The sequence below is a fragment of the Chelonia mydas genome, chromosome 2 (genome assembly GCF_015237465.2).
Source record: "Chelonia mydas isolate rCheMyd1 chromosome 2, rCheMyd1.pri.v2, whole genome shotgun sequence".
NCBI classification, from domain to species: domain Eukaryota; kingdom Metazoa; phylum Chordata; order Testudines; family Cheloniidae; genus Chelonia; species Chelonia mydas.
This window is the reverse complement of record NC_057850.1, coordinates 58,703,633-58,728,431: the sequence shown is the minus strand read 5'-3', so window position 1 is coordinate 58,728,431 and position 24,799 is coordinate 58,703,633. Positions and strand designations below refer to the sequence as shown.

Sequence of the window (24,799 nt, the reverse complement as noted above, 5' to 3'; positions counted from 1 at the left end):
TTTATACACAAGATGTGCTCACTAGAGCTGATTTTTTACAATTTTCCTAGGGATATACAACATAAGCAGCAAGGTGGCCTCTCTGAGCCATTAATCTGCTAGTGGCCTAATCTCCACCACTGGAATGGCACTTGATTTAATGCTCAGTGCATTATAAAGATGGAGCCACACTGCAAACAAGAGGAATAGAAATACACATCAGAAGTCCATCTATCTTGACTCAGAATAATCAAAACTGGTACTTCCTTTCCCATTGCAGAGAAGAAAGGTACATAACATGTATAGCCACAGTACTTTCTAAAAGTTTCACTGTGTGCAGTTCCATAGATGTTGTGAAGGGGCATACCCTCATTCAGCTCTAACAAGGCACACCTGTAAAACTTGCTCTGCCAGGGTGGAGATGCTTAAAAAGAGAGAACCTGCCACAAGAAAGGGTGGTGAACAGCAAGAAGATTGATGTGCCTCAAAGACTGCTGGCCGTAGAGACTGAGAGGGAGACAGTCACAGGCCTTGCCGTCCTGATGCTTCAAGGACCAGGAGTAATGCAGCGTGCCCCAAGAGGATGGGCTGACGGTAGACATTAATTAAAGACAGTAGCCCAGCTGATATAGCTAATAATATTTTTAATAGAGTTTTAAAGAATTACCACATCTACCACTACAGATTTCAGTCCTTATTTTACCCATCTGGTGATCTTACCAACAATATTTGTGCTGAATTCCTGTGTTTTACTCTGAAATATTTATGCCCTCTTCCAGGACTCTACAAATCTTAGAACTGGTGATGGGGATTCAATATTATGAAGTATAAAGTCCAGGTTCTGGAATGGTATCTTAGCTCAAGTAATGAAAATGTCTTTTTATCATTTTATGTTATCCATATTGGAGGTCTGAAATTTCTCCCACACCTTTTAAAAACTGCATCTGAAATGAGATTTGCATATACTGTGTGCCATAAAAGCCATACTAGTAGACTAACTACAGAAACTCCTTCCTTCTGTAACTCTTTCAGTAGTGATTTCTGTAGTAAGTTTAAGTCCCAGAGTAACCAAGACTTCTGAAAGCCACTGCATCAATTGTTTGTCTGCCTGAAATATTTAATCCTTGATTTATTCTATCCTCTCAACTGTGCTCGTAGTTCTTTTGTTACTTCCGCTTTAATAAATCATGATAGTACATCACCGTGTCCCAGCATCTTAATCTTCACTTGGAGAAAAATTCTGTTTTATAATATTTATCGTCCCAAAATAAGTTTCAAAGTGATTAAATCAATTGAATATTATAGCTCATTGAGTCTTTGTCCTTAATTTTTTTTTATTGTTACCTAGTCTGACTTCTTGTGTAATTTAGGCCATATAATTTCACTCAGTGATTCCCACATCAAGACCATAACTTGTGGTTGAATGGCAGTTTGCGTTTTTGTGATTTAAAAGCCCCAATTGATGGAGAATTTACAACAATTCCCAATAAGTTTTTTCCAATGATTAATTATTCCTGCTGCTTAAAAATTTTCTTATTTCCAGCTGGAGTTTGCTGACTCCAGTTTCTGCCGATTCGATCTTGTAAGGCCTTTGACTGCTAGATTAAATGTTATCTATTTATGTTTATAGAATGCTTGTATCGAAGACTGTGATCAATTTGCCTCTTAATCTTTTATTTGATAAACTAAATAGATTGAGCTCCTTTCACATCATAGTAAGGACTAGTTTTTGTCAGACGACAAATCATGCCTATAGCTCTTCTCTGAACCGGGGGATACTGGAACAGTTTTGAAAGTGGGGGTGCTGAGAGCCATTGAACCGAACTGTAAACCCTGTATATGATGGAAACCACTTCAAATAGGGGGTGCTGCAGCACCCCTCGCACTGCTAGCTCCAGTACCTATGCTCTAAACCGTCTCCTTAACATCCTTTCTAAAGTGTAGAGACAGCATTTCAGCAGTGATCTCACCAATGTCCTATGCAGATGTAATATCTCCTTATTCCCGCTTAGTGTTCCTCTGTTATACATCCAGGGATCATGTTAGCACTTTTCGCCACAGGGAACTAAGAGATAGATGTTGTTGGCTTTAATAAGGGGATGGCTAATTTTATGACCAATAATGATGTCTGTAGTTATGCACACTAAGAAGTATATGCTACCTCACTTCAAGCATAAACTGGCTGCCACAGAGTGTCTCAATGACTGCGTAGGAATTTTCCACCACCACCATGGGTGTGTGTGCACATGCCTTATGGTGGTGGGAGTTGCATTCCCTGAAACTATTGCTAGAAGATTTAATGAGCCAATGGTCTGATTCACCAGCGAGTCCGATCTTTGAAAAGACAGTTGTGTCTCTTTAAAAAACAAAATAATCTCCCTATAGAAAACTGATTATTCTTTTTAGGAACAAAGGTTTAACTAAGAGACTGGATGTGTCTGTTGTAGCTGTTGGGAGGGAAAAGGAGGGGGGGGAGAGAGAGAGAGAGAGAGAGAGAGAGAGAGAATGGAAGCTGGTGGCAAAGGGGCAGCTTTCTGAGATGTAGAATGAAAGATTTCTGATATGAAATCTCAACTTTATAAAAGGGAAAAGCTAACTGACTTCCATACAAAAATGCTATGAATGTCATAAATTATAGGTGTATCCTTTCAAGGCAAAGATTGTTTATAGATCTGAATAACACACAAGGCTGATTCAGGTAATACGATGGGGATTTAAAATACGGAAACATTTTGATGAATGATTAAGCATAAACAGGAGAAGGGTAGGAATATTACTAAGGGGCTATACTAAATCTGAAGTGAGAAGTGAATAGAAATGAATAGAAATGATATGCAGTGAAACCTGTACAAGAGACTACCTAATTGTGGAAAAATAAGCCAAGACCCAAATTCAAAGGCATGGATGATATAGTTTCTTCTGCTAATTTATTGTAATATCAAAAGTTAATAAATGCTTAAGAGGGAAATTAGTAGAAGAAGCAACACGTGATTTTTAACTTCAGAAAAGACAATGGACTTTTGCTTTCTATTCTAGAATCTGTGGGAAATAATCAGTATTTCTATTTTTTCTGCAGTGCATCTGAGGAAAAATCGATTCTGGTTAGGGCTAATAAGGAAGACAGTTATTCAGAGTAGTATAAAAATAAGAAATAAGACTTTTAATAAACATTAAAAAATCCTAATATAGGGAATGGGAGAGCACTAAAATAAATGCAGTAATTAAAAGGATGACTAAAGCAACAAAAACAAATATAAAAAGGTCTTTAATTATTGTGCATGTGATTTCTATTGACAGTAAAGAGCTACATCCTCATAGTGAGGAAAGAATTAGATCCAGTGAAGTGAGCTGTAGCTCACGAAAGCTTATGCTCAAATAAATGTGTTAGTCTCTAAGGTGCCACAAGTACTCCTTAGCTTTCTTTATGTTCATCGGTTTGAATAACTCTTTTTAACCAGGAACCCAGCAATTCCATATCATTTCAAGTGCCAGTTTATGCTGCACAAGATATAGAAGTCTGTAAATTGTTTTTATGTATTTGGTGCAGATGTAGTTTGTAAATAAAGGGAGTTGAGATTTAGTGAAATCAAAAAGGAAGATGTCAAAGCTGTTTAAATGAGGTGAAGCAGTAGTCATGTTCTTATTTTCTTATAAATTATTTTCATTTGAATGTGGGGCAGTGACATTGGCTATTTCTTTTTGAAAGGAATGTTACTAGCATGACCCAGAATTTTGTCACTTCCATATAGTGTTTCTGCAGTGTGTATTAACTCGGGAGTTGCAGCTTGATGCAGAATGCAGCAGTCCACTTATATAGCTTTTGACATGAGGGAGCTTTCTATCCTCTGGCATAGCAGTTGAGGTCATCTTTTAGAGTTGAGCTAATGTTCTCTTAAGATAAAATCTCTTGGGTGTTGTAATGCAGACTCAACAGAAGAGTATGCTTCCCAAGAAGCCCAAAGGGAACAGAGTAAAAGCTCATATGCTTACAAGGCCTTTTACCTGGTATGTAATAGAGACCTATTTTGTTCAGTTTCAGAGTAGCAGCCGTGTTAGTCTGTATTCGCAAAAAGAAAAGGAGTACTTGTGACACCTTAGAGACTAACAAATTTATTTGAGCATAAGCTTTCGTGAGCTACAGCTCACTTCATCGGATGCAATTGTTTTTTTTTTTTTTTGCTTTTGTGTAAACTGAATTGAGACAATGGCAGGAGTATTTATATAAATAAAACATGTTTTGTTTATGGTAAAACTAATAATAAACAGAAATAGTAGTTCTTTATTTCCATTTTGTCGTCTTTCCTTTTATTGGCCAATAGGCACACGTTTCATTTACCATGTAGTGGTTTCACTTGCAGACCAATGTGTACATTGTTGGTTGTTTTTTTTTTTTTTGTTTTTTGTTTTTTTGTTTGTTTTTTTTTGGTCTGAGAATTCAGTGTTAGCTGTTCCTGGTGGTTAGTTGATTTGGTAACAAAGGTCATTTGGAAATCCTGCCTCAGGATCCTTCCCTCCCCCCCTCCTTTGGAACCTCCCCACTAACTGAAATAAAAATATATCCAGTTAATGTTATAGGAAGGGGAAAACTGACTTCAACATTATGAGCATTCTTGATCTTGTAGACTCATTGCACAGCTTATTGCTACTGTAGCTTTTTGAATTATGAAATCTAATCTTTATATATAATTTTACTTTAGTGCCAAGGTCAGTAGAGCATCCTAAATGGGACTGGCGGACAAAACCGGAGAGCCATGAGTTTGATGAATTAAATCATATTCTTCAGGAGAGTAAGAAGCTGGGGAAAGCCCTTGAGAATCTCTCTCGCAGTAAGTTGCTTTTAATTTTTTAATGTGACTGTGGAATATTGAACTTACTAATATATTATAAATATGTACTAAAGGTGGTGGTATTTCTTTTACACTGGTGTCATTTAGGAGTAACTCCACTGAAGTCAACAAAGTTACACTGGATAAGTGAAAGGGAGATCAGGGACACTGTTCACTTAAAATAAAACTTTTAATTAAAGAAAACAAGCCATTTCATGGCTTTTATCCCAATGAACAATCACTTACTTACATAAACTAGATTAAGAATTGTAAACGATATCGGTTTAAACTGGAAAAAAAGTAATTTTTTTAGAGAAGGTGTAAACGGTGGGTTACAAAAAAAATTTTGTCCTGATGGGGCCAAGAGGTAAAACCAAGGCAAATGGAGCATTTATTGTCCATTAGTAAAAGACATCAGACTTTTTTGGGGGGAGGGGGTGCTATTGCAGATATATTTCCCACACAAAAAAGGCAGGTCTTATATCGATTCTTTTCCCTGGGGTTTGCCATTATGGTGGAAAAACAAATTAACCCAATGTGTCTAGAATTCTAGAACTTAAATATAATCACAGGAAAAACTAATAATTTTAATTGGACCAGTAGTGCCAGTCCAACAGTTGAACTATGCCAAGTCTTAACTAGGGAGAAAGCAAATTGCCAACGTGTGAAAGCTGACTTATTTTAAAGAGTGATAACTTAAGGGCTGAGGGTGTTGGGAACCACATGTCCTCATGGAAACTCATATAGGATGTTCCATAGCACAGTTCTTTATGGCCCCAAAAGTCAAAGCTTTCCAGAAGTTTCTGCTGTTTGATGTAGTGTGCAGGTGTGTCCTAAGAGTGAAGGTCTTGTCTGGCTTTTGGAAGGAGAAGCAACACAGATCCCTGTCCCCTTCTATCCTACGAATCACTATGGCTATTAGCCATGAATGAGGAGGAAAGAAATCTGAAGCTGCTGTAGGAAGCCACTGGTGCGCTGTGTGGCAATGACTACTCTTTGCTCTTTCCCAGCTACCTGCTGTGCTGTAGAGGTAAATAGGAAAGAGTGCAGGGCGGGGCCAGTTGTCTGATGTGTATATAGGAGGCAGAAGTAAGAAACAGTTCCATAATGCCTGGGGTCCAGATTTAGAGGCTGTGCTTTAATAATAATTAATAATAAACTCCACAGATACCTTATCCATACTGACCAACATTCCCAAAGTAGTGGATGACTCTGGAGAAGATAGTCATCAACAGTGAGGAGGCAGTGCCTCCCGATACCTCTCCCAGGGAAGAGCTGATGTGCACATGTGTTCCTGCTGTGTTGGGAGTATGTGTCATGAACTACTTAAATACCCCGAGAACACTCTGAAAGGCAAGAGAGAGAGATTTCACAGACACATCATTATCCTCTCTACAGCATACACAGTGCACAACTGAGAGTGGGAAGTAATGCACCAAATGCCTCTGAGAGAACATTGAATATGCCCATTAAAACCAGATATTTCTGACCATCTAACTGAAAACACACAATTGTGTGGAATGCAGCTAGATTTTTATCAGTAATGTCACACTGGTTACATGCTTAAGATGTAGTACTTCTTTCAGTAAGGTACAGTTGTTGGTCTGAAACATGCTGTAGTCATTAAAGGTGACTTACCCACGATCAGTGCACATCTTGTCCTAAATGCCAGTGTACTGTGGTCTGCTAATTGAACTACAGTACTAGCCATCAGTATTCTGGGATGGTTTCTCCTTTTTTCTGTTCAACCTGAACTTTCAAATCATGTTGTTCTTGCTTGAGATCAATGTTTGTGATTTAATTTGAGATTGACATTTTTAGATAAGTTCAGTCGAACCTGTAAAGAAGATAAAGCTATCTCAGTACTGCAGCTGCTACATGATATTATGCCTTTGCTTATAGAATCTGTTTACTTTTAGTGTGATGTATGAGTAATAAAAGAAAATGATATTTGCTAAGATTGAAAAAGGAGGAATCTGCACATAGTTATTTCTATTCAGTTCTTAAATTAGGGCTTTCCTTACACTGAGATAACTGTGGCCTCAGTTGTAAGTATCCTTTTCCTACGCTCTTTAAATTTTTAATTACCTTTGCTGAACTATTTGGCATTTTATTCTAACCTACTATAAGTTACAGGACCACATTCATTTTTGAGTTACAGCCATTTGCAGAATAGGAATTTTCCTTGTGTGGGAGAGCTGGTACAGAGCCAGGAAATCAGAATATGGCTCCTGGGCGACCCCACCTCCCAGCCCTGGTGTAAGGGGTGTTATTTCTGGATTGTTGCCAGCTGGTGTAGGTTAGCAACAGTTTGATCTAACCTACTCAGGTGCAGATTTGCCCTGAAATCCGTGGATTCTGTGATGGCTCTTTGGAAATTGGCACGTACAGTGGCTGCAGGACCAATCTCCAGAATAGTTAGACAAGTATTCTTTCTCTGGGGACTTAATTAATTTTATTTCTCTTAAACTCATCCTTTGGACTGGACACTTAAAGATGGTCCTGTCTGCTCAGCAAGGATAGTAAAGATTAAAGCACTTTTCTCAAGAATGGGATTTATCCAAAATGTCTCCCTCCCACCTTGCTGGACAGCATACTATACACTGGTAAATTGCTGCATTGCACTTTGGAGGTGTTTCAGTGGTGTTGCATGGTTATAGTTTGTAAAGCACTTGAGCATCATTCAAGATGGAAGTCATAGAAACACAAAAAATAATTGTGATTAATAATAAAAGGGACAGAGACACATAGCATCAGACTTTGAATTGAAAGTGTCTTAAGGTTATTGGATTCTTACTGGGGAAAATAAAATTGTGGTAATGTCTTGTGGGTGAAGTGACTCAATGGAACATATAAGACTCTAGTAAATGAAACAAAATTGGGAAGTCTATTCTTGCTTTTCAGGCTCTGAATCTGAGATTTCATATCATTTCCCTGTCAGAGCGGTTGATCAGGTTATTCTGTTAACACTGGAACTATTACTCTCAGATTTTGGACAGAGCCCTGGTGCATGAAAACCAGAACGCTTTACTGAGCAGGAGAAAAATTGGCTCTTGGGAACTCTCTAGCCGTCTTCTGGCTGATTAGGAAAATGCAACAGTATATTTACATTCACTCTTAATGAATGCTCCTCTATATTACAAGTCGTATATCTTTTCCTAGAATATGGTGTACACAGCAACTTACCAGGCATGAGTTTGAGGGGGTGCGCATGTACAGAAGTGATTACAAAAAGGAAAGGATCTGGGCTGAACTAATAAATTACACACATTATGTTCTCTTTCCATATTTTAATTCAAAATGAGTCCCAATGAGGGCAGATGATGATAGATCTCCCTTAGTTTTGTGAGAGTCATTTTCACTCAGCTAACTTGCTGTTTTGAGTTTTTCATTGTTTTAAATACATTACATTTTCTTATTACATATAAGTCCATTAACTGGTGTGTTATTCATCAGAGAGGAGGTTTAGCGTTACAGGCTTTTTGATGCCTCGTTTTAGGCTAGGCCTAAGCTTATATATCCCCTAGTGTTTGTGAAAATGAACTTGTTGCTGTTAAATTTTTGACACCAAATGCTAAACATTGCTCCGTGAAAGGTTGTAGTCAAAGAGTGAATGAAAGTTAAAATATGCTATACGGTGTATTAATGATATTTGGTTTTATTACAATAGAGCAGTATGAATTATACTCTAGTATAAATGACGACTATATATAAGAGCTAGGAATTATTAATAATTTATACCCTTTCTAACTTTCTCCTTTAAAATATTTTGAAAGTGCACTTACGGCTCAGCATATCAAAGTTAGAGAAATCTGCCTAAAGACAAATTTACTTTCTTTACTACAGAAGATATTATTCCTAGATTGAATGGAATCAACCTCTATTCATTACTTCATGCTGGAAGTCAGTTTTAGGCAGAGGACCCTGCCTCCAGACACTGGCACAATGAACACATTTATTTCTTCACTCTGACAGTACTGTTACTACAGATTGCCATTTGACATCACAAAGAAATCTCCAATCCACAACAGAAAATGAGAGAACAACTTAGAGGACAAAGAGGTGGTATATTTATGGGCAGTATATTAATCTATGCTGAGATAAAAGAAAATCATGACAAACAATTGACCAGTATTCTAGATGTAAAGGAGTTGGAGGGTGCATGTAACAGGGTGGCTTATCTCATTCTTAGGGCCCTACCAAATTCACAGTCCATTTTGGTCAATTTCACAGCCATAGGATTTTTAAAAATTGTAAATTTCAAGATTTCAGCTATTTAAATCTGAAATGTCACCGCTGTTGTAATTGTAGGGTCCTGACCCAAAAAGGAGTTATTAACGCGGGGAGGGGGAGGGTTCACAAGATTATTGTAAGAAGGTAGCGGTACCTCAACCCCTACTTCTGCACTGCTGCTGGTGGTGGTGCTGCCTTCAGAGCTGGGCAGCTGGAGAGTGGCAGCTGCTGGTCGGGAGCCCAGCTCTGAAGGCAGAGCTGCTGCCAGCAGCAGCGCAGAAGTAAGGAATTCATGGTATAGTATTGCCACCCTTACATCTGTGCTGCTGCTTGCAAAGCTGGGCCCTCAGTCAGCATCCGCCACTGTCTGGCCACCCAACTCTGAAGGTAGCAACGCAGAAGTAAGGATGGCAAGGCATGGTGTTGCCACTCTTTACTTCTGGACTGCTGCTGGTGGGGTGCTGCCTTCAGAGCTGGGTGCCCGGCCAAAAGCTGCCCTCTGGTTGCCCAGCTCTGAAGTCAGCACAGAAGTAAAGGTGGCAATACCGTGACCCCCTTAAAATAACCTTGTTTACACACACACACTCACTCACTCCCTTTTGGGTCTGGACCCCCAATTTGAGAAATGCTCATCTCCCCTGTGAAATCTGTATAGTATAGGGTAAAAGCAAGCAAAAAACCTGATTTCATGGTGGATGCACTGTAGGTGTATTTGGGACCTGTTTGGTTCAAGGGTTGGGACTAGCTCGCTCTGGACGAGAGTCTGACTACATCTGGAGCCAATGAGAGCCACCAAGGGTGTCCCATTTACATGCACAGGGACCCGGAGCTTCTCTGGGGTCATCTTCTGGGCCTGTGGACTGGCTTCCCAGGCTTGTCTATAATTGCAATCCATGTAGGGGCAATCCCTTTGGAAATGCCTGTCTTGGCCATGCTCATAACTGTCTCAGGTCCCTGTGGCCAGAGAGTCCATTTTCAGCAACCCGAACCCCACCCAAGAGTCTTCATCCCATTGGGATGAGACTCGGGTGGCAAGCGGCCACTGAGTTGTGCCTGGGTGGTTGGCTGGGGTCTCAGACAGGCATTGGGATCCTCCGGACTTTGTCAGGCATGGGCTTTCCCCAGCTGGTTGATCCCTTTCCCCCAGCTCTTCTGGTTTTCAGTCCCGTGGCTCTCCACTTTTGGCCACCAAGTAAACTTCCCCCCGGCTGGGAGGATTTGAGTGAACTGCTCCAGGACTATGGCTTCTGCTACCTGGGTTCTGGACTGCTTGTCCAGTTCCAGCCACAGCCAGGCGTAATCCCTGAGGTGCTGGGCCACTGCTCTTCATCTAGCCCCCAAAAGGTACCACGCTCAACGGAAACACTGTTTGGTATGTCTCAGGGCTGATGCCTGTGTGATCAAGTATAGCCTCCTTCACCTTTTCATAGTCTAGTGCTTCTCAGTGGTCAAGGTTGCAATAAGCTGCCTGGGCGGGCCCTGTCAAGTATGGGGCTATAAGGGTAGCCCTGGGCTACTTCCTACCATGACTCTGTGGTCTGGGCGACTATTGGGTTCCTCTGCCTGGGTTGTTCCTGGTGGCTCCGAACTCCCTGTGGTGTCCGCAGGTATCGGGGCATCATAGAATCACAGAATATCAGGGTTGGAAGGGACCTCAGGAAGTCATCGAGTCCAACCCCCTGCTCAAACCAGGACCAATCCTCAACTAAATCATCCCAGCCAGGGCTTTGTCAAGCCTGACCTTAAAAACTTCAAAGGAAGGAGATTCTACCACCTCCCTAGGTAACACATTGCAGTGTTTCACCACCCTGCTAATGAAAAAGTTTTTCCTAATATCCAACCTAAACCTCCCCTACTGCAACTTGAGACCATTACTCCTTGTTCTGTCATCTGCTACCACTGAGAACAGTTTAGATCCATCCTCTTTGGAACCCCTTTTCAGGTAGTTGAAAGCAGCTATCAAATCCCCACTCATTCTTCTCTTCCGCAGACTGAACAATCCCAGTTCCCTCAGCCTCTCCTCATAACTCATGTGTTCCAGTCCCCTAATCATTTTTGTTGCCCTCCACTGCACGTTTTCCAATTTTTCCACATCCTTCTTGTAGCGTGGGGCCCAAAACTGGACACAGTACTCCAAATGAGGCCTCACCAATGTTGAATAGAGGGGAACGATCACGTCCCTCGATCTGCTGGCAATGCCCCTACTTATACATCCCAAAATGCCATTGGCCTTCTTGGCAACAAGAGCACACTGTTGACTCATATCTAGCTTCTTGTCCACTGTAACCCCTAGGTCCTTTTCTGCAGAACTGCTGCCTAGCCATTCGGTCCCTAGTCTGTAGAGGTGCATGGGATTCTTCCGTCCTAAGTGCGGGACTCTGCACTTGTCCTTGTTGAACCTCATCAGATTTCTTTTGACCCACTCCTCTAATTTGTCTAGGGCCCTTTGTATCCTATCCCTACCCTCCAACATATCTACCTCTCCTCCCAGTTTAGTGTCATCTGCAAACTTGCTGAGGGTGCAATCCACAGCATCCTCCAGATCATTAATGAAGATATTGAACAAAACTGGCCTGAGGACCGACCCTTGGGGCACTCCACTTGATACCGGCTGCCGGAGCCATTGATCACTACCCATTAAGCCCGACAATCTAGCCAGCTTTCCATCCACCTTATCGTCCATTCATCCAGCCCATACTTCTTTAACTTACTGGCAAGAATACTGTGGGAGACCGTGTCAAAAGCTTTGCTAAAGTTAAGGAACAACACGTCCACTGCTTTCCCCTCATCCAGAGAGCCAGTTATCTCATCGTAGAAGGCAATTAGATTAGTCAGGCATGACTTGTCCTTGGTGAATCCATGCTGATTGTTCCTGATCACTTTCCTCTCCTCTAAGTGCTTCAGAATTGATTCCTTGAGGACCTGCTCCATGATTTTTCCAGGGACTGAGGTGAGGCTGACTGGCCTGTAGTTCCCAGGATCCTCCTCCTTCCCTTTTTTAAAGATGGGCACTACATTAGCCTTTTTCCAGTCATCCAGGACCTCCCCTGATCGCCATGAGTTTTTAAAGATCATGGCCAATGGCTCCGCAATCACATCTGCCAACTCCTTTAGCACTCTCGGATGCAGCGCATCCGGCCCCATGGACTTGTGCTCATCCAGCTTTTCTAAATAGTCCCGAACCACTTCTTTCTTCAGAGAGGGGGGTTCACCTCCTCCCCATGCTGTGCTGCCCAGTGCAGCAGTCTGCCAGGGTCTCAGTGCCTCTGGCTTCTGCAGTCGGGGGCTGCGACGGCTCTGAGGCTGGAGCCTGCAGCGGACATCCTTCCTCTCTGGTAGTGAGCCACTACTTAGCTGAGCTGCTCACTCTTATACTGGTACTGCATTTGGGGCATGGGGATGGGGCTGTCTCAGCCCACTTACCCCAACCCTTTCCTATGCAGTGTGGGGTAAGATCACCCCGTTACACACAGGCACATTGCTAGCCCCTCTACAGCATACACAGGGCTCAACTGGGAGTGGGAAGGAATGCAACAAATACCTGTGAGACACCTTTGAATATGCCTTTGGATTTGCATTTCCCTCCTTCCAAGTACTTTCTAGGATATACACTTCACATGTATTGTCCCCAAAAGGGCTTTGGAGTTCCTAATACTTTCCAGGTGTTGCATTAGTCAGTCTCCTAAAGAAGTTACATACAGTTCATAATAACACATACACAATTGTATTTTTAATTCAATGGTCCCCAAAGGTAAAGGTAGAAGAGGGTTCCAAAAAGAATTAGATTAATTCATGGAACATAGGTCTATCAATGGCTATTAGCCAAGATGGCCAGGGACGCAATTCCATGGTCCAGGTGTCATTAAACCTCTGACTGCCAGAAGCTGGGGCTGGACGACCCTGGATGGATCACTTGTTAATTGCCATGTTCTGTTCATTCCCTTTGAAACATCTGGCATTGTACCATGTCAGAAGACAGGATATTTCAGAATCTTTAACATAAAATTCTGTTAGTTTTTAGATTAGATTGTATTAAATTAAATCGTATTCAGAGGCCAGAGTCTGAAAGACCAGGATTAAGTGATAATCGTTTGATTTCAGCTTAACAGTATGCGTTTAGATTTCATATTTACAAATAATTCTGTTTTAAACTGACACCATCAACTTGAAATGTAACCAGGTTACAATAAATGAATTTAAAATAGTTTCATATACCAGGTTTATCCCTTTGTCTACTTGACAATCTTTCGTTTTACAGTCATATTTTTCTTAAAATGTGTGTTCTCTCCCCTGTGCTGTATAAAAAAAAATATTCACACAAACAATGGAATTTGATAGGCTGTACGAGGGAAATGGTGTCAAATGCACAAGGTAATGAAAATGGAGTGGTGTTTTTTGCTCTAATTTTTATCACTTTTCAGAATTTTATGACTTAATTGTAACAATAGTGAGTAAACGTTATGAACAGAAGTGTGGTTTTTAAATTGACTGTGTCATTTTAAAATAAATTACTTTGAAAATAACCTGCTTTAACAACAAAAAGTCAGTATTTGCCAACAGTTAAAGAAGTAACTGTGGTAACTCAGATACAGTTGTTTGGTGGTTATGATTCACCCTGTCCAGGGAGCACCCATAGCCACTGGAAGTCTCTGCTAGCAACACTTCAATCAAGCTTTGCTATTAGGGAGTTAGAAGAAGTCACTGAGGCCCAGCATCAGTTCAGATGGCCCTGGAATCCTGTGGATCCTGGGGGATCTGCCTGCTTTGAGGGTTGTCCACATTGCCCCTTTTGAAGATGCATGAAAAAAGCTATGTGGGAGGATCTCTGTGAAGAAGTCCTCATTGAAATCCCTCTCTTGTTTTCCTGTATTGCCATAGGGAGGGAGTGATGTAGGTATGAGACAGGACTTCAGGATCTGGCCCTGTGATTACAAATATATGAATCCCTAAAATTCTGCTTTTTTTGTTCTGTGTTTATTTCTTATGATATCATCAGCTATAGTACATGTGCAACTTTTCCTACTTAATGTTCAGGGCGTGGTACCGTGGGACCTTCATCCCTGATTAGGGCCTATAAGCATATTTATAATGAAATAATAAATCAGTAGGTATCCTGTGGGAAGGAATCCTGCAAACAGAAAGCCTGACCATTTGTAGTATAGAATGATTTCCTTTTGGCATAATGGGAACATCAGGGTATGTCATCATTTTCACATTTCTCATTTCTAGTTCCCTGAATTTAAACTCAAGGAAAATTCCTTAAGAAGTAAATCTGGATGGAGAAATGCTCTTGCCATTAACCCTTTGAATCCAAAGGTTGGTGTATATCGTTATCTTCAGGATTCTAGGACATTGGACAGGAGCCAAGTTATGTTGACTTCCATGTGGCTCCTCCTTCCTTATACTCCTGCCATGGTCTCTTCTTTTCCTGCTTAAGAATGAGCTCTTCCCTAGGGTCTTGCAACATAACCCCTTCTCAGGCAGAACGTAACCCCTTCTTAGGCAGGTACGGAGCCCTTCTGCTTCTTGTTTACTTTACCCTCCTCGGTGCTAGGCATAAGCAGATTAAGCAATTGCTTAGGGCCCCACACAGCTCAAGGGGGCCCCCTGTTAGTTGTTAGTATGTGTTGTCAGGGTGCAACAATATTCCTGTTTATGGCCCCAAATAGGCTAGCACCAGCACTGCCTCCTAGGCATAGAGTCATCCTGGGCTTTGTAATGATTCTGCTTCTTGTGATTGCTTTTGACAATGAAAAGAAGTCCATCTGTGTTGCTTTCTGGCTCAAGAGACCCAACATTAGTGACTGGACATGTGGAGCAGGAGAATAGGGGACTGCTCACAGGGCAAAAAAACTGGTTTAAAAAATCATTGAAAGTTGCTGAGAAGATGTAGAGTGTCTGAATGGATAGATCATAATATCTGGATTAGCTTTAGTTTTCCAGAAAAAATCAGATGCTATGGAGAGCTGGGTTTTGGAAATCCTTACTTAGGTTTACAGAGCTGTGCATGGTGAAGAGACAGCTAAATTTCATTTTCACTCTTTACTTCTGGGCAGCTTCTTTCACTTGCATACACCCACACAACTCGAGGGTGAGGGTGAAGGGAGGAACAATGGATTTCATGGCATATGTTACTCGAACTGGGACAAGTTCCTGCTCCACATACTATATGGACAGTAGTGTAGTTATGTACTAAATAAAAGCCTTAAGGTATTGAAAACAGATTAATTGCTGTGGGGGTAGACAAAGTGCATTTTGTTGAATTTAATTTGTAAACACTGAATGACTGAGAAAATGTTCCATTAACATGTATTGATCAGGTCCTAAAATGTTAATTATAGTTCTATTTTTATTTCACTATGTTTTAAAAACAAATCAGTAAAAGTAAGCCATCTAAAATGAAAAATAACAACATGTTGGTATATTTGAAAATTTATCAATAAAGTTTAATAAATAAAAATTTATCAAAATCATACACCTACGGTATAAAAATAACATGCTGTTAACTGTGTGCAGTATTATTGGAAATAAGTTTAGACTGACTTAACCTCAGGGTAAATTTACAAAGATAAAGAACAATTTTAGCTCTCAAATCTGCTCCTAGATGTATAATGCATAGCTTATAAAATGAGCTGTCCTATACTGGAGAGCAGGATCACTTTATAAGTCTTAGATGACAGTCATAAGAACATAAGAATGGCCCTACTGGGTCAGACCAAAGGTCCATCTAGCCCAATATCCTATCTTCCAACAGCGGCCAATGCCAGGTGCCCCAGATGGAATGAACAGAACAGGTAATCATCAAGTGATCCATCCCCCAAAAGTTTTGGCTGAGGTTTAGAGCAAAATCACTCTATGGGTTCAGTGGAATGCCAGGAGAAAAGGGTGCAGGATGGTGTTGCATATGACATAGTGAGGCAGGATGAGCAGCATCCTGTCATAGCACATGGGGTTGTACTGGCAGCTATGCACGTCTAACACACTGCAGCCTACACCATATGCACACAGATATGATATAAATGGGACATAGTGAAGCCTCAAGCAGACAACCGTATATGTTGCTATCAGCCGAAAGTGTAAGTCATCAGAATATTAGGTGCCATGTTGTACTTCCTCAGGATTTGGAAGAGCTGCCCTATCTAGTAGCGTGATGTTCCCTGCAAGACACTGGACCTAATTCTCTTCTAACAGGTTTAATTCCATTGACTTTCATGGAGTTATTCCTGCAAGTGCAAAGTAGAGCAGAGTCAGGCTTATGTTGCCTTTTGATGGCAGGCAGATACAATACATATGCTGTGTGGATGTTTGTTGGTCAAAGCAGGATTTGAATCCTAATGTGCTCAGACTAGAAATATTAAATTGCTTTTTTAATTTTAGAAAACAAATAGAAGCAAATTTTAACTTTTCGCCAGTTCATTATCACAGCCACAAATTTCCAGAAAGAAAAGGAGTACTTGTGGCACCTTAGAGACTAACAAATTTATTTGAGCAAATAAATTTATTAGTCTCTAAGGTGCCACAAGTACTCCTTTTCTTTTTACAAATTTCCAGAGTTTCATAATTGTTTGAAAGCTCAGTTTGATTATATTGCACCTGAAGAAAATTACAGTACATTGCTTTTGGTCAAGTTCACTAATGGAACATAATATAACAGACTGCATTTGCAAGAAGAGAATTATGCAAGTTTCAAGATTAAACATTTGTTTTACTTACTGTAACAAAATACATTTCTACAAAAAATGTTTCTCAAATTGCTTTTTAAAATCTGCTTTGTTTTCAGGCATTGCTATTTCTGATGAACTTGAGAAGGTAAGAGATATTGTGTACCTAATGAATAGTGCAAACAGGCAGATTTTTATGTAGTTTTAGGCAATGAGAGTTCAATCTTGCAGTCCTTGCGCGTATGCTTAACTCTTATTTAGTTCAGTGGGGAGTTGGGTACCTACGGGCCATTGACAGGGCTCATATATGTTATGGACCTGATCGAAAGTCCACTGGCATCAGCGGAAAGTCTCCCATTGACTTTAATGGGGTTTAGCTCAGGCCACATAAAAGCTATTGAGCTGTACATCTTATTTTGCTTAATTTGGTCTACAGCGATAATTTAATAGGATATCTAAAGCTAAATATTTCCGAGAAGTATAAATATTTTTGATTTGAGGTCATATTTTTGGGTAGCTCCTATAAAATTTAAGTTAAAGTAATTATACTGTTTGTGAAAATCTTTAGGAGTATTCTTTGGCCCCAAATCTGATTAGGTATGCACATGCCAGAAAAACAACATGAAAACTAAGTTCACAGTTGCCTGCAGTATGAGCTCCTCAATTCTGGCCACTTAAAGTGGTGGAGAGACTTTTCCAAGACAGGGGTTTCAGAGAAGCATGATGGATATTGCCAAGGAGTCATGTGGGATATTGGGCTGCTATCTACAAATGATGGTGTTTACACACACCTTTTGTATGTTTTGGCACTGATCTTTCTAATGCTAACATGCATTCTAAACTCAAGTAATCCTGTTAATTACGTTAAGCATGTGCTTATAAGCATTTCAGGACCTGGACCTTTACTCTTACTTTTTACACATATCTAGAATTGTGTCCAGTAGTAGTTGTTAAATGTAAAATCAAAAGACCTGCTACTAGAACCCTGACAATGTGAATAGTTTGTATTGAAATGAGTGAGCCAGTCATAATTGTTTTGCCTGTCATAAACCTGTGAAATGTCACTTTTTTTGTTGAAGAACAGAAGCATTTTGAGTGAAAGAATTCATTATTCCACACACTTTTTTTTATTTTTGAGGAAGTATCTAAAGAAACTTATATTTCATCTTGATGAAGACCTGTTTTTGCCTCAAAACATGCAATATTTTGAAATGTTATGTTTCAGTGTGAAAATCACCATTTAATGGGAAGCAATGTATTGGTGACATTACTAAGATACTGATTTGTTAACTCCATTTTTGCTGAAATTTATTTAATTTGTTACTGTACTTAACTGCTTATTTAGAACATTCTGAAATTTTGTTTTAATCCTTGTCTACTTTTCAATCGTGCAAACCGTTTCACATCTTTACATTATTGCATCTGCTTTATCATATGTTTCTGAGTAAAATATGTAAAGTGGAAAAAATTAAAGCGAAACCATCACTTTGAAAATTACATTATTTTTTTTTAATGCAATGTAGTTGTAACTGTACTGGTCCCAGAATATTAGAGAGACAAGGTGCGTAAAGTAATATCTTTTGTTGGACTAACTTCTGTTTGGCGAGAGAGAGACAAGCTTTTGAGCTACACAGAGCTCTTCAGGTCACCAAAGTTTGTCTCTCTCACCAACAGAAGTTGTTCCAATAAAAGATATGACCTCACTCACCTTGTCGCAAATTCCTAAAATTACTATAATTAAAACAGATTAATTTACATATCTTTCCTCTTTTTTCAGTGTAATTACTTTGTGTATAGTTAGTTTTACTGTTTTGTTGGTGAGATGAAACCCTTTTCTAGCCCCTGCAAGAAGTTTATTTTTTTCCCCAGTAAGAGCAGGAGCAAAGCTGACACTGAAAGCAAAGAGGCAGCAGGCAGAGTGTGCACAGAAAGAAACTGAAGGAGAGGTGTTGTGATTCACAGATCAATAGATTTATGGCCAAAAGGGACCATTATGATCATCTAGTCTGACCTTTGAACTACAGGAGTCACCCTCTAACACTGTTCAGTAACTGTATTAAACATAAAACAGTATTATCCCTAAAGCTGCTCTATGTCTCTGCAGCACTATAAAACATCTCCTGCCTGGCTTAATTTTCATAAAGAAGCAGTAAACACAACTTCACAGGAGGAGGGATGAGCCTGAGCATGTTGGCTATCATAGTCTTAGGATTCCACAAAGGACCCTGCTCAATATAACAGGGGAACATAAAAAACTCACTCAGTTTTAAAGCATTTTTAGAATTCAAGATACACTATTTAAAGAGTGCTGTATTAGAAAACTGTTCTTTTAATTAGTTATTTAAAATCAAGTTGCATCCTTTCCTGAAATGTGTAGCCCTGGATATGTTTACTAAAGGTAATTAAATTATTTGAAAATATTTTCAATATTTATTCATAGCTACATCTTAAATGTGTGAGACACTCAGGTTAAATAGCAATGTTAATAATAGTGGGGTAATGGGTAATTATAGGCAATGGGTGGGTAATAGACAAACACTAATTGCGCATCTCCGTTCATGTTATTTCACAGACAGCGTTGCAAAGGCTAGGGCCAGCACTGCCCAAAAGGGTTCCTGGAAGTATGATTAGTTCATGCACTGGTTCTCCGGCTCCTCCAGTGAGGGCTGCTGCATTCTGGGTGCTATTTACATTTTAGAAAGGGCAGATGGTATTTGAACCACTGATATCACTAGGTTCCACTAGGAAAGAGTAGCTTGAAATGCAGCCCAGACTCTGAGAATGTCCTGCTGGTTGCCCAGAAGAATGAGTTGAATCAGCTTTTAGTATTTTGCTTCATCCTCTCCTGGGGCAGAACCTTCCACTTTGGGAGTGCACTGCTAGCTTCAGATCCTCAGCTTTATGGAATACGAATTGCAGGGTTGCAGCTGCAACCGCCTTCCAGTATACCTGCTACCAGCATGGGGCCCCTCTGCCTGTCCTTGTATTCCAGAGGCAATTCAAGTGCCTTGTTTTAGCTTGCATCAGAAAATAATGTGGCCAAGTACATTTACAATCTAGAGACTTGATGTTGGTCTGATATGTTTACAATGAAAATGTCTAATTTCAAATGCAGTTTTATGCATATGAGATGTAATAGTCGTATTGCTAACCCAATGTTTTCAAAACGTAATGAGTAAGACCCCAAAATCACGAGAGATTCAGAAGTCATGAGCTTTTTGAACAATAATATATTAATATACAATAATATATTGGGGAGTTTTATTTGCCTTTTGTTTTTTTACCTTTTTTGGCATTTCCAACCTTTTCTTCAGAAATGTAAGGGCTGTTTTTAAAAATAAAGCTAACATTCTGAATCAGAAGCCTCCAGGGATTGGGGCTTTACATAAAACTCCAGATAAAGTGAGATTTCAATAATATGGTGAGATTTGGCAACAGTGCATACCAATTCCTTTGTTTCACTCACTTTTAGCAGTAACAGTTAGTAATTGGAGAATACCAAAGAGTCAGTGATTCGGATTACACAGGGGTGAAGGTGGCCCAGTAAATAAGTTTTGACACCTTACCCCCCAGCCTAATATTAAAACATTCAATTAGGGTTTTTTTCTAAGACTGTTTTTTATCTGTGCTATCTCAAAGATACTTTTTTCATTTTCTAATCCTGTAAATACAAATATACTGCACCCATAAATACAGGATCCATTGAACTATAATCTAGAGAGGGGAACAAATCTCAACTTTAAACAACGGGTGAGTGCTGCAGTCGAGAAGTGGCAGAACACAAGTACCAGAAAAGCTGAGATGCTGTTCTGGCTCCCCAAAAAAGTGCCAGAACAGTGTGCTGGAGCATTCTGATGGGATTCAAGCAATGACTTTAAATCATCAAATTGGACACAATTCCCTCTCCTCCTCCCCAGCCTTATGGGAAGACACATGCGTATGGCTAAGATTACAGACTGACTCTCTTAAATTCCTACTCATCCTCTGGAAACTCCAGGACACACCATTCTGTATCCTGTTTGTCCTTTAAAGTACTCGTCAGGCTAGCATTTCAAGGTTTAAATGGGAGATGCAGGTGAAAACCTGACTGTAAATTAAACATTGTATCTTCATTTACTCAGTCATTTTGAAGGAACACTCCAAATAATGCCACAGTTTTCTCAATACAATCTTCTCTGACTTCTTGTTTACCACTCTTACTGTGAGGGGCTGTAAGATTGAAAGGAAAGAAATAAATTAGGTCACTGACGTTTTGATGTGTTGATCTAACTCAGTTTTAAAATGGAAGCAAGGTATAACATGATTTGTTAAACTTATTTATTAAATTGAGCTTGAAAATGCTGTGATATAAGATGGCCCAGGACCTCCAACTGTTTGAATGGAAGTCAGCATAAAAAGGGAAAACAGCATTCATGTGCTAAATAGTCATATGCAAAATGCACAATGTATATTGGACGCAGGGACAGGAGAAAATTGAGTCTGAAAAAAGTGTGGATTTTTAAGGGTCTCTTCAATTTTTCCTTATGGTAATCCACAATTTTCAGCAAAATATAAGGCAACAGATAAAACCAGTTTGTTAGCTCATTATAAATTACCCCTCTCTTTCGCTCGCTCTCTCCTTTGGCTAAGAGCAGTTGGAACTGTTAGCAAGCACTTCCGAGGGGTAAGAGAGGCCATGAGGCCTTTACATACTTTCGGAAACTCTGTAATTGGAACATTATCTGTAACAACGGTATGACACACAGTAATACTAGAAAAACACTAATCTTTATTTCTTCCCTCTAGTCACATGACATGGGTCAGGATTACATCTGTCAAGTGACAGGGACCACTGTCCCCTGATTCCTGTGGTGACTGTTATGCTACCTGACTGCTTTACAACACAATTCCTACAGCGAAAAACCATTTTCCACAAATTTCTGAAAACTTTAAGAGTACCACACAACAAAAATGGCAGCGATCCTAAAATGTGCTAAATCACTTTGTTTTCCCCATACAATTGTCTCCCTTTTAAACTACTAGCTTTTCAATTTTAAGATAGTTTTCAGTATTGCTACAATGTCATCTCAACCTTGCAGTAAAATGTCACCACCTAAACAATGATTTCAGTGGGCCTATAGGGAAACTCTGGGCAGAATTAAACTGACATGAAAAAGACAGTGGCAAACATACATTTTACAGAAGTGTAGGGTAAAAGGTGGAGTGAGGGAATGTGGTGAGGTGTTATGGTAATACAAATAATAATAGCTAAAGAGCAAAAGAGATTAAGACCCAGATTTTACAGCTGACTCTGCATTGGGGGAAGTTAATGGGTGGAATGGATGAAAGCCAACTGCAGGCTGGATATATAGATATCATTCAAAAACATCCCTTCCCATATAGGGTAAGATTCTGGCTCTTTCTAAGGTCTTCTGTGCCACTCCAAGTGGCCCTAAAACAGCCCTGAACAGGTAGCTGAGGATTTCCTCCTACGTAAGGAAAACCCTAGACTGGTGCAGAGTTAGACACCTATTATGTGAACAAAACGCTTGCGTGCTCACACACACACACACATGCACACATACAAAATTGATCAAGGAATATAGGATCTGGCATTTGAAATCTTTTCAATTTCAAGTTTTGTCTTTTAACTCCTACATTTGGCTTCCTTATGTTAATTGGATAGACATTATTTACAGATTTCAAACACTATGAACACTTTGGTGGTTTATATTATGAATAACTGCTAATATTTCAAACTTTGCATTTGCTATAATTTAAACTAGTCATCCCAATTATTTAGTGTTCCTTTAAAGATCATTTGTTGTTGACGAAGACAAAAATATATGATTGTGAATCTAAATAATCATCCTGCTGCTGCTTCTCCAGATGCCATTTATTAGAACTGTGTTGTTCTTACAGTAGGATTATTTCATGGGATGCAGAGCCAAATAAGGGCCATAAGGATTTGTCTTCCTAAAATGACTGTCTTTCATTACAGATCAGAATATACAATATATCTTAATTAGGAGCATTGCATTTTAAGTTTTGTTGCTGTCCTAGAAATGGCATTCAATGAGTGCAGGATAACTATCTCCATCACATCATTTCAAAATGGCAATTCTGGAGCGTAATGATTTTCTTCAAATTATCGCTATTCCGCATCAACTCCCACTGTACACATAAGGACACAACATCGAGAAAATGGGAAAGGCTTTTGCAGTACTTTTATACAAACTCTTTATGTAATCATATGGGCCATTTGTTTCTGTGTGATGCTGTGAAACATCAGTAAAGTTTTTAAAATGCCCAGTTATTTTTTTTTTGTCTCCTACTAGTTATTCCACCATATATCTTCAAGCAAATTGTCAAAAAATATGACTTCTAGCTTTGAAATTGTAGTTTATCACAGTGGTAATACACAATATACATTATTTATTGCCTATTGCAGTGCACTGAATGTCAGCCAAATAAAAAATATATTTTAATTGTGGATTTGAAAATATGGAACACAAAAAACCGGCAGGATTATTTTAAAATATTCAGTTAATTTCCATGCTCAGTAAGATTTTCACACTGAATTCATAATGCAAAAGAGAGATGATATTAAAGCGAAATATACCATCTTCACCGTGTTCTTCAATATTCAAGTGACCTCATTCATTGCTTAACATAATTGAAACAGTGGTGCTTCCAATAGGAGGGGGTTTATTAAGAATGTATAGTTTTAAAGCCAAATCAGTAGTGATGGACACCTGCCACTCCTGTTCAAAACTATTGGATTTTAAAGGGAAAAATGAAGAGAGGTTCTGAGTAAAGCTGGATGAAATTTTTCAGGCAAATAATTAGCTGCTGAAAAATGCAGTTTTGGGTAGCCCAAAACTATTCAGAACTTTGGGGAGTAATTATGGCCAAAAGAGAATTCTTTTTTAAAAAAATTGAAACATTTCATATCAACCTTTTAAAGTACAGCATTTTAACTTTGTTTTGAAATGACATTTTATTTTGAAAGTTAGCTAGATTTATTTATTCTTTAAAGAGGGGTAAAAGAAACACCCAAAACCAAAATGAAACTAAAAAACAAATAAACAGAAAAATTCTCACAGGTGGAACAAAACATTTTGTTCAACCTCAAATGATTTGTTTTGTTTTATAGGCTCAGCAGCTGAGCCAAAAATATTTTATTTCCTCAGCTCCAGTTCTGAGTACAAGGCTGGTCAAAACCTCTCTGGAGTTAGGGCCTAAATCCAATGTACACTGAAATTAATGAGAGTCTTTCCACTGATTTCTGTGGGCATTGGATCAGGCTTTTGACCTTTTAATCTCCTGTATTATTCGAATAAGAATCAATACATGAGGTGAAGCAGTAAGTTTTTGTTTGTTCCCTGTTTCCAATTTATAAACATCACTGAGAAGGAGTAGTGTAGAGTTGTTTTGGGGTTTTTTTTGCTTTTGTTTCTATTCAGGACACAACAGGTTTTAATGCTCCTCTTCTAAGACCTCGTGTGATTGGAGAATGGGTTGGTCGCGAGGAGAATGATGCTGATCCATTGGCTGCGGAGATGTTGCAACCTCCAGTACCAAGAAGTAAAAATGAACAATGGGATAGTGAGGATAGCAGCAGCAGTCCTGGAGGAAGGTGAGGTTTTGCTTTTATAGTTAATGACTCATGAAAATCTCATTGCAAAAAACTCTCTAATTTTTAAAAATTATGTAACGTCCAGTTTTAAGGATCAAGAATGTGAGGTGTATTATTTTCCATATACAGTATACCAGCAACTAGAAAATATGTAGTAGGGATTTAATGATATTGGGCACAATATTGTAGATCAGGGCTTGGCAACCTATGGCACAGCATGTGAGCTGATTTTCAGTGGCACTCACACTACCCGGGTCCTGACCACCAGTCCAGGGGGCTCTGCATTTTAATTTAATTTTAAATGAAGTTTCTTAAACATTTTTAAAAACGTATTTACTTTACATACAACGATAGTTTAGTTATATATTATAGACTTATAGAAAGAGACTTCTAAAAATGTTAAAATGTATTACTGGCATGCGAAACCTTAAATTAGAGTGAATAAATGAAGACTCGACACACCACTTCTGAAAGGTTGCCGA

At 39.3% G+C, this 24,799-nt stretch overlaps 1 protein-coding gene across 4 annotated transcripts in view; it reads left to right on the top strand.

Moving 5' to 3' along the window:
* C2H8orf34 (chromosome 2 C8orf34 homolog) overlaps positions 1-24,799 on the top strand; it is a 352,576-nt gene that overhangs the window by 51,737 nt on the left and 276,040 nt on the right. For all 4 annotated transcript variants that reach the window (XM_043539523.1, XM_043539522.1, XM_037892467.2 and 1 more), the window contains exons 4-6: positions 4,677-4,805; positions 16,819-16,847; positions 24,145-24,317. In XM_043539523.1, coding sequence (XP_043395458.1) covers positions 4,677-4,805; positions 16,819-16,847; positions 24,145-24,317 — 331 coding nt within the window. The remainder of the gene's footprint in view (positions 1-4,676; positions 4,806-16,818; positions 16,848-24,144; positions 24,318-24,799) is intronic.